This window comes from Lygodium microphyllum, chromosome 10 (assembly GCF_053477565.2).
Source record: "Lygodium microphyllum isolate KBCC chromosome 10, Lygodium_microphyllum_v1.1.10, whole genome shotgun sequence".
In the NCBI taxonomy this organism is placed as follows: Eukaryota; Viridiplantae; Streptophyta; class Polypodiopsida; order Schizaeales; family Lygodiaceae; genus Lygodium; species Lygodium microphyllum.
In genome coordinates this window covers 124,459,592-124,470,640 of record NC_141144.1, presented here as the reverse complement: position 1 = coordinate 124,470,640, position 11,049 = coordinate 124,459,592, and the positions used below count along the sequence as shown (strand labels likewise).

At 41.1% G+C, this 11,049-nt stretch overlaps 1 protein-coding gene across 16 annotated transcripts in view; it reads right to left on the bottom strand.

The window, feature by feature from the left end:
* Positions 1 to 8,247: 8,247 nt before the first annotated feature.
* Positions 8,248 to 11,049, bottom strand: part of LOC148030529 (protein CHROMATIN REMODELING 4-like) — a 111,785-nt gene continuing 108,983 nt past the window's right edge. For 15 of the 16 annotated variants that reach the window (XM_087686871.1, XM_087686885.1, XM_087686873.1 and 12 more), the window contains one exon: positions 8,248 to 10,928. In XM_087686871.1, the coding sequence (XP_087542997.1) occupies positions 8,466 to 10,928 (2,463 nt within the window). In that variant the 3' untranslated portion in view covers positions 8,248 to 8,465. The remainder of the gene's footprint in view (positions 10,929 to 11,049) is intronic. The other variant, XM_087686884.1, reaches the window with a different exon arrangement.

Below are 11,049 nucleotides of genomic sequence, written 5' to 3'. Positions count from 1 at the left end.
CCTCCATGCCTTCAACATGAAGCATTAATTATTTTTCCATCTTTAATTCCTTGAGCAAAGCAATACAAACAGTGCTCCTAAACTGTACAAACACAATCAAACCAGTGGTCGTTTACTTGGCCAACTGCTAAGGAGTGAATCCTTCTCTCCGAATGCATTCAACATTCGATCTGGAATCAACTACCACTTGGCAAGATCCCCAAGGGTTTCATTGTTTGTGTACCCTTGTATCCTTAGGTTAGGGTTATACCATGTTAACCCAAACATATTAGGTTCCTTAAATTAATACAATAAATCTTGGCGACTTTGTCGCTTTAACTTGATTTGTCAATTGCTCGTTACCTTAACTTGGCAACTTAGTAGCAGGATGACTACTCATCCTCTTGCAAGTTAGACTTGCACTAGAACCTGCCAATATTTTTCCAAGGAGTGGCAAATCTATCCTGTGATAAAACCACAAATCCATGCGACGTTGCAACTTGTTGTATAGGAGTCGCATCTAACTTGTGGGTTTAATCTTCCATCAATGATGTTCCTTGGTCAAGAAGTATGTTTAGTCAAGATGTAGGGTTTGGGGTGTCTTCTTACCCAACCCAATCCCTAACCTTACAAGATCACCACGCTTGTTCCTAGGGATTCTAAACTCAATCGGAAGTTTAGTATTAGGTCGATCGATCCTTGGGGTAAAACCCTAGATCGTTAGTGTATGGACATCCAATTAACCCAAACATCCCGTGAATGTGGATAGGACCTTTGGGTTTAAAGGTCTCGACTTGGCGTCTCAAGTGCGATACTAGGCAAAATTTTTAATGTACTAAACCCTAGCTAGCACTTGAGGTGTTCGTCGTACTAACTAGTTATACTTATACGAATCCTTTGAGAGTTATACCCTTACAAGTGATATAGCCAAATCGGTCTACTTGTCTTGCGACAAGAAATGATCTCTTCTTAGATATGCTAAATTGTTCCAAATGTGTAAATATGTGATTCATTACCTCTATGTACTATAAGGTTTGCAATAACCCTTTCTTTCTTGCTAAAGTCATGACGAATGACAAATTGGAGAATATCTTACATGAAAACTACAAAGATTTACATCAAGGAACTATGTCTACAACCTTTTGTTTAATGCAATTGAATTTCGGGCTTTAATATGATATGCAACCTTTTCTAGATACAACTTCGATGAATGAAGTTCATGCATCACGAATATGTGACATGCAAACTTTTCTAGATACAACTTCAATAAGTGAAGTTCATGCAAGACGAATATTATAAGACTAATGTTGACTTAATCCATTCTACAAGCATCTTCGCATGTAACATGCAAGTCCATGGTTTCATTTCCATGCTATGCAAATTTTTGGACAACATTTAACGGATGTTAACGACTTTTCCTCATGCGAATCACAACAAGGAAGTTATTGCATAAATGCAATATACGCTTGTTTCTTCTTGCAAGGAAGACAAGGGTGAATTTAAACAAATTTTCATTGTGTTAACCTATGTAATATGCGTCTAGGATTGTCACTTTGGAAATGCATGAAAATGGCAATATGCGACCCATGATCTAGAGCTATTAGCTGTCATCCATGCTCTCAAGCTTTGGAGACACTACTTGTTGGGCAACAAGTTTACCCTAGTGACGAATCATAAAAGTCTCAAGTGGATCTTTACCCAGAACGAGCTCAACATGAGGCAACGTCGATGGATTAAAGTGCTGGAGAAGTATGATTTTGAAATCAAATACCAGCCTGGAAAGGAAAATGTAGTTGCCAATGTACTTAGTCGCAAGGCATTTCTAAATTCTCTAATCTTGCAAGATCCATCAACAGCTAGATCTCTAGCCACAAAGGTATCCATGCCAAACAACCCAATCCTTGAGCTAGCTAAATAAGAGGCATGCCATGATCCAACCTACCAGAAAATGCTAAGAGAGATCCCTATCAAGGATCAAGATCCGAAGCTACAGGCAAAGTATCAAGAATTCTCTATCAATAGTGGACTTGTCTACTATAGAATGAAACTATATATACCGGCAAGCCAGTCACTCAAGCAAAAGATACTTTGAGAAGCTCATGACTTCCCTTTTTCAAGACATCCTAGCTATGCCAAGACCCTTAATGCAGTCAGAAAGAGCTATTATTGGGAGAGACTTAAAGGTGACGTTCTCAAATATGTCACTGAATGTTTGTCTTGTCAACGCATTAAGGCTGAACATGTCAAAATGCCAGGGAAGTTGCAACCACTTGACATTCCCTAAATGAAATGGGAATTCATTAATATGGATTTTGTTGTTGGCCTACCTCAGGTTCAGGGAGATTACAACTCCATTATGGTTGTGGTGGATATGCTAACCAAGGTTGCACATCTTATTCCTGTTAAGACAAACTATAAAGCCTCAGACATTGCAAGGTTATTTATTAAGGAGATATTCAAACTGCATCAGTTATCTAGAAGAATCATTAGTGATCGTGACTCACTCTTCACATCACACTTCTGGAAAACTATCTTCGAAGCCATTGGGACTCGACTCTGTTTTAGTACAGCTTACCATCCCCAAACTGATGGTCAAATTGAGCCAGTCAACCAAGTCATTGAAGACGTGCTAAGGGCACACTGCTGTCGCGAACCCAAAAAGTGGATCCAATATTTGCCACTGGTTGAGTTTGCCTACAATTCTTCTAATCAACAAAAAATTCAGATGACCCCTTTTCAAGCATTGTATAGGCATGACTGTCGTAGTCCTTTAAACTTCTCGGATCCAACCTTAAGGGTTGAAGCTTCAAAGCAAATGCTGGAAGATATGGATGACCAAATGAAGTCAATAAGACAGGACATCCAAGCCGCCAAGGATAGACAGAAGGCATACGCAGATTTGAAACGTCAAGATAGATCCTTCGCTGAAGGAGATATGGTCTTCATTCAGGTACGCCCAAAGAACAGTTCCCTATCCTTAGGTAAATGCAAGAAGCTAAGTCCAAGGTATTGTGGACCTTACAAGATTCTTAAGTGCTTACGGCCTAATGCTTATAGACTGCAACTCCCTGAGAACCTAAAGGTTCATAATGTATTCCATATCAGTCTACTGAAGAAGTATGTACCTAACCCTAGTCACGTGCTTGATGATCAACAAGTTGTAATGCCTAGCCAAGGAGTCCTTGAGCTACGCCTGACAGGATCTTAGATGTTAGGGAGAGACAATTGAGATCCAGAACCTAGAGAGAATGCCTCATCCAGTGAAAAGATTATCCCGAAGAGGATGCAACTTGGATGGATGAAAGTACTCTCAATAAACAACACCCCCAATTCTTCTCGAGATGAGGATATCTCGATTCCTCTAAGGGGGAGAGAATGTAATATTTCCGCTCAAAATATTAAAGAGCTTTGATCACCGCACGCCCGCGCAAAAACCTGTGCAAAGTTATCTTCCACATCGTAAATATTGGCAATTAAATCATTACACCGCACGCGCAATAATTAGCCCATCCGCATTGTGCAAATGATATTGGTGCTTAAAAACCGCAAGCCGCACAAGAGACACCCCTTACATAAAGGCAAATGGATAAATGATTAAAGTTGTGCAAATTTTTTTATTAATTACCCCTCTCCTCAGCCGATGCATGGTAGGGGGAGAGGGAGTGTGTGGAGGAGTGTGTTAAGTGGAGAGAGAGAGGAGTGTGGTGTGGGGATGCATGAGGAAGGGAAGGCATGAAGCCTCCACGTGGTGGATCTCCCCCCCTCCCTTACACACTATATAACCTCCCCCTTAGCCTTGCGGGGGGGGGGGGGAGGGGGAGGCACGAACTAAGGGAGAGAAGAGGATTTGGACGCAGTGCAACAGCCTGTCATCGTCGCTTTACAATGCCACACAGCCGCCATCGCCACCGTCGTGAGGACCGCCAGGCTGCCGCCACCCATCCCCCGCCATCATCGTCATTAATCTCCTCTCCAATCATTACCCTTCCCCTCCACGTCATTCTGAAGAAGCAGAAGCTTCTGAAGGCAAGCCTCCTTAAGCCTTGTGCATACGGCTTATCCTTGAGGTTTAAAATCCAAGCTTCCAAAGCCCTGATCCCATGCAAGAGGAAAAGATCGCAGACTGTAAGTCTTCAGGACGCGCGAGTAACCCAAGTAAAGCTGCTGCAATTAAAAAATATGCTGCGTAAATGGCCCCAAAACAAAAGATGCAAGGCGCACGCGTGGAAGTCTCCAACCCGAGCATACGTGTGGACATCCCTACGAGACCACAAGCCCAAGTTCTTAAAAGAACGATTCCGCATTTAAGTGATGCATTAGGCACGTTAAATTTCATGGGAAAAATGCATTTACGCATGTTTCTAATTCACGTAGCCTAGTTAAAATGCATTTGGGAAATTGTCTACTCGAAGGATTTACTAGAGTTAGTGCATGACTTGAAATTGAGTTGCTTGCATTTCCAAAGTTATGAATGTAAATTACTTATTCGTCTTACGAGCTTAGTCCCATATTACTCTTTTCGTGCATTTCCAAAGTGATAATCTTAGACGCATATTGCATAGGTTAAAAGAATGAAAATTTGTTTAAATTCACCCTTGTCTTCATTGCATAAAAGAACAAGCACATAATGCATCTGGGCCATGATTTCCTAGATATGATTCATAAGAGATAATCATTAATCATCCGTTAGAATGTTGTCCAAGGACTTGCATGGTATAAAAAGGAAACCATGAACTTGTGTGTTACATGCAAAGCATTTTAAGACGAATTAAGTGCCGTAGAATGGATTAAGTCAATAATAATCTTATGACATTCGTCATGCATGAACATCATTTAACGAAATTGTATCTGGAAAAGGTTGCATGTTACATATTCATCATGCATGAACTTCATTTATCGAAGTTGTATCTAGAAAAGGTTGCATGTCACATATTCATGATGCATGAACTTCATTTATCAAAGTTGCATCTAAGAAGGTTGCATGTCATATCAAAGCCTGAAATTCAATTGCATTAAACGAATGGTTCTAGCCAAAACTCTTGATGTAAATCTATGTAGGTTTTGTGCAAGTTATTTTTCGAATTGTCAATCATCATGATTTTAGCAAGGAAAAGGAATAGTTATTACAAACCTTATAGTTGCATAGAAGTAATGAATCGCATGTTTACACGTAATGTGATGTCTTGCAACTATTTACACCTTTAGAACAAGCTTAGCATCTCTAAGAAAGGATCGTTCCTTGTCGCAAGACAAGTAGATCAATTTAGCTAGATCACTTGTAATGTTATAACCCTCTAGGGATTCGTAAAAGCATGACTAGATGGTACGATGAACACCTCAAAGTGCTAAGTAGGGTTTAGCACGTTAGAAATTCTGTCTAGTATCGCATTTGGACGCCAAGTCGAGACCCTCAAACTCAAAGGTCCTACCCACATTCACGGAATGTTTGGGTTAATTGGACGCCCATGCAATAACAATCTAGGGTTTTATTCTAAGGATCGAACGACATCCGATTGAATTTAGAAACCCTAGGCCCAAACGTTATTGGCCTAGTAAGGTTAGGAATTGGGTTGGATAAGAAGACACCCCAAACCCTACATCTTGACTAAACATACTTCTTGGCCAAGAAACATTATTGATAGGAGATTGATCCCACAAGTTAGATGCGACTCCTATGCAACAAGTTGCAATGTCGCATGGTTGTGTTAAATCACAAAATAGAGTTGCCACTCCTTGAAATAAGATTAATATGTCCTAGCGCAAGTCTAGATTACAAGAGGATGAGTAGTCATCCTGCTACTAAGTTGCCAAGCTAAGGCAACGAGCAATTGACAAATCAAGTTAGAGCGACAAAGTCGCCAGGATTTACTATCTTAATTTAAGGAACCTAAGATGTTGCTAATTTGGGTTGACAGGGGATAAAACCCAACCCAAGGAAAAAATGATAATCAAGCAATGAACCCTTGGGGATCTTGGCAAGTCGCAATTGATCCTAGATTGAATGTTGGATGCATTCGGAGAAGGGGATTTACACCTTAGCAATTGGCCAAATAAAACGACCACTGGATTATTTGTGTTTGTATGAGTTAGGAGCATTATTTGTATTGCTTTGCTCAATGAACTAAGGATGAAAAAATAATTAATGCTTCAGGTTGAAGGCCTGAAGAGAGGCAAGATCAATTACCCCCGACTGTCTGCCTAACCCTTACCAAGGGGGTTGTTAGCTGCGCCGGAAACGTGGACACCCACCGCGAGAGGTCTCTCCATTGGGCACTACTTAGAGCAGGAGAATGCTTGGGTGCCAGGGAGGACTCTCGCCGTAAATCCCTTGCCTTCCGGGTCCTGCACAAGAGACCGACGTGACTCGGGATTGGATCTCGAGGCCCGCATACTAATCTATGGGCAGAATCTTGGATCAGTAATCCCTGAGGATTGCTGGATTGCCTTCAAGTGGATTATGAATTGCCTTCGGGTGAATTATGAATTAGCCTATGGACTGGATTATATGATGTATTCCAAAGATAAATATCAATTGTTGTAAAGGAACTTGTTTGACATTGTTTTTCTGTCAGTGCTAAGATTACGTGAAGGAACCGGTGACTAATTGGCTAATTAAGAAAGCTGTTTTATGTGTATCCAACTAAATGTGATAGGTAATTAAAAAACTAAAGCAACCCTGAGAAAAGTGCGGTGGATGTGGCCATGGATTCGTCCTATGGATGGGTGGGATCCCAATTGGCTGAAAACTTTTCTCGAAGGAAATGAATAGTAAGGAACGTCGACTTAGAATCTAGGATACTAGAGTCCCGATTTATGCTGTTTTAGGGGAACAAAATGGAACTATGCCTTATGGACAAAGAGGTTGAGCTTTGCATCCCTCTCGTTTCCCATTCTCCTTAAACCAAGTGCAGCATGAATCCGCTTCGACCCTAACGTTTCTGCGTAAAGTAGTTCACTTGAGGTTCAACGCTAGCTACCGTTCTAAGAATTTGACCATTTAAAAAAACCCTAATTCAAGTCGATCCTAAGTGAAAACGACCGAAATGCTTCCGCTTCGTGCTAGACTTGGGAAGACCTAGATCGCAAACCCCGTGACATTCTGTGGAAGTGCCATGCAGTACTTTCTAGACTCTTTTCAGAGGACTGGTAAGACGTGTCTTGCAAGTAAATAGATGGACACGTTACAGTTGGTATCAATGTCATGGATGAGATGAAAGCTCTAAGTAGCTTTGACATTACCGTAATGCTCAACAAACTTGATGATAATGCCTATCTAAAAAAAAAGGAAGTAAAGATGAAATTCTCTATCGCATTTAACAAGAGATATAATAAGGCCAAGGAGCCAATATTATCATCTAACAATCTCTCATTATATCCTTTTGTTTTCAAATGAGTTACATAATTTTCTAAAAGTAGTCAAAGTATATATATCATATGCTACTCGATAAAAAATTGTGGTATTTTGATTTCTTAATAAAGTAGGCCTAGTTATCACACAAGGGTTCACAAGAAAGTGACAATGAGAGGCCCATAAAGTGACAATCAAGGATGCATCTAGTTAACAAAATCCAAAGCATAAAAAGTTTACCTGTCAGTTGTTTTTAACTCACATTAAGCTTGTATACAATACATAAGAATTTGTAGCATAACTTTTAATTGGCTATTAAAAAATTTGCATCATTGTATTAGGATAGGGTGTGTTCACTTTTGGGGGCGTGTAATCTTATTGGCCCCTTTACCCTGTTGATAGACAAAACTCCAAACAAGCATTATCGTTTGGCAAATCTGAAAGGACCCCAATGGTCCTAGCAAATGAGATTCGAGCACTTAATAAGTCTAATAGATATGGCTAGTCTTTTGCAGATGTTACACTAGTATGGATCCACATTTTGCATGTAAGCGTATTATTCTCATCAAATAATACAATATTATTTCACGGCTAAAATCGTGTCTAGATGGATTCCAAACGGTTTCCACTCGTGTAAACTGGCTGTTTTGCCAATGAGAGGCTTTTGGGTCCCACCTGTCCATATTGGCCATCATCTCTGAATATTCTACACTCATGAAAACATAAGATGTCACCTCTCTAGTCATCAAGCTCAGAAACACGATGGAAACAGTCCCCCACTCAATTGAATTAGAAGTATAAAAGCCATTGGTTGGTTACTAAAGATTGGGCACTTCTTTCCTCTTGTGAGCACCTTTCAACTCAATAAACGTTGGAAGAATATGGCATTTCGGCCAAGTGCCCAGGAAGGCTGCAAAGAATGACTCAATATACAATGTTTACATCCGGCAATTATACATTGGGAGAGTATATTCTCTCTCTGACCCCTTTGGTGAATCCACCATCCATCCTGTTCAAGCAGAGGGATTTACAAGGAACGTATAGGAAAAAGGTTAAGGGATTATGCTTCAACTAGAAGATATATCCCATGTCCTCTACAAAAATATAATGCTCTATCAGAGCCCAATCAACTTTACAATCATTCTCTGGTTTGACAATCAGAAATAGTTTGCTCGGACGACACATCATCAGTAATGCATTTCTGTTGACCAGGGGTATGGATACAAGGATCAGACTGAGTCTTGCTAGAAGAGTCGTCAGTTTCTGCAGTCGGTGAAGTTGTTCCTTGCCTATTTGAGTTGGTTGCTGCGCCAGGAAAGTTTGAAGCAACCTGTTGACATGGGCCTGGTGGTTGAACCATGTTTGACTGTGGCCTTGAATGCTGATTTTCTTTGGTGCCTAAACCAAGCACTGACCATTGATGCTGAACATCACCTTCATCTAATGGTTTCATTGCATTTATCCCTTCAGGAGGCAAAGAGTCAAGGCTAATGAATGGGTACTGATCAAAAGATAGAACAGGGGATTTGAAAGCACCCTGAAGGCTATCAGAAGTACTTGTTGATAAAGATTGATGTAATAAACTTGGAACCTCTGTAGGAAGATCAGAAGAGAAAGGTGTGCAGCTCTTATCACACTGATCACCAAAGGTCCATGGATAAGACCGACTAGAAGGGAGATTCACCAGCAAAGAGGAATGACGTGATTCTGTGGCGACAAAGCTGCCATTGACAAGCTTGGAATTAATGGCAAGGGCAGGGAGATTTGACTGGGCCTTCTTTCCAAGCAAGGTTTTAGTGGAAGGGATAGCATTGCCTGGCTGTTCCCTGATCATTGTTGATGCGTCTCCTGTTGGTCTACGACCACCTGATCCCCTTTTTTTTCTCCTCCTTTTTGATTTCCTGGGAGGTAAGACTGGAAGTGAGCCAGGGTTGACCCACACTGGTAAAATTGACTTAGAGTCCCAGTAAACCAGATCCATTGCCTGAGAGACAGCAGCTATTGTTGATGGCAAAGCAGGTTCTATCAAGGCTGGCGGTTTGAATGCCTCCCTAAGCCAATGTGGTAGATTGCTCAAACAGCTCGGTTTTGTAAGGCTTTCATTGCCGGTTGTAGAAGAGTGGCTGGTACCCACACAAGTTTTGGGTTTCTTCTCCAGAACAGCTGGCATAGTAAAGTTCTTGGACAACCCCCCAAGACTGGATAACCCAGAAAGAGGCAGACCTGCTCCTTTCAGCTCTGGAGGTTTGATTGCCATATCACTGGACCGAAATTTCAATTTATTTGCAAATGAACCAAATTCGGGGAGCCTGACTGGAAGTGTGTCAGAGAAACTTCCAAGTTTTGGCAGCTCAATGGGCTCTATTTGTGTACCTTTTCCAAATTTTAGTTGCAAGTTGGAAAAGTTCCAATCGCCATCTCCTTGTGGGCCTCGAGACATGCCGTATGCTACAATAGGATCAGGAATGTTTAGACCATGAAAAAATTGGGGACTTTGGGTATTGGTTTGTGAAACATATGCTGGTTTGCCAGCAAATCCAGGATTATTAAACAGGTCATCCCCCTGAGTTTTTGGTGCAACTGCCGAGCTTGGTAATCCTGTAACTGCAAACCTAGGTAGATTGATTTTGTGCCCCAACTCAGCTGTCCATTTCTCTTCTTCCTTTAAATCAACAGTAGGTGCATTAGGTGTAGTATCTATGTGAGGAATACTCCTTAGTTCCATGTTTATTTGAGGTAGTGGTAAACTGGACCTCTCAGGTTGCGATTGCCAAGGACAGAATCTTTCCAAGTCAATCGATAATGAGGGGTGTCCTTGTGTTTGCCTTGGCACTGTGAGGTTCAGACCATCTCTCAATTGCCCAGAGCTAAAAAGATTCTCTTTCTGTGATAATGGTCCTAGTAAGCCAGCTCCAAAGGGATTGAAAACAGGCCTGCTAGGTTCTCCACTTACTAGAGTATCTGAAATATCAAAGGATCCTCCAAAGACCTTAAGCTGCTCATCAGCCCACCTGCTTGCCAAATCTTTAGCAGTTTTTGACTTTGAAAAGAACAACTTCGGGTCACCAAGCATGGCAACCCAATTACCTCGTCCATGGCGTCTCACTCCAGACCACAATGCATCAAGCTCCTCTTCAGTCCAAGTGATGGGAATGTCCATAGCAGGTATTGTTCTGCTTGCCATGCCACCAAGAAATGGAAGAGTTTGAGTTCTGGTTTGTAAACCATCCTTAATGGAAATACAAGATTTCTTGGGAATACTGATATCACAAATATGACCACTTTCGGACTTGGTGAATATAGATGCATCAGTGCTAAGTGATTCAGGCATCTGACTTAAAAGGGTGGATGCTACACTTCCTCCACTCTTCCCTGATCTCACAGCACTCAAAGTATCCAAAATCCCACTGCCAACTCCTGGACCAAGAGACATATTCAGATTTAAACAGCTTTTGTGTGTTTGTAGATTTCCAGATAATTCCATTTCTGAAATTTCACATAAAGGTTGATGACTGTCTCCAGCTAATCCAACAGCATGAAAATCATTATTTTGAGGCATTCCGCCAGGTAAGGTCTCAACAGAGTAGTGATCAGACTGCTCCTGTGCATAGTTAAAAAAGTGAGCGCAGGCTTAATTAAAATGGTACAATAACATAAAAGTGTGGCATTTCCTAAAAGACATAAAAGAACTCTAGATATGCAGTCATGTTTCTCAAAAAGAA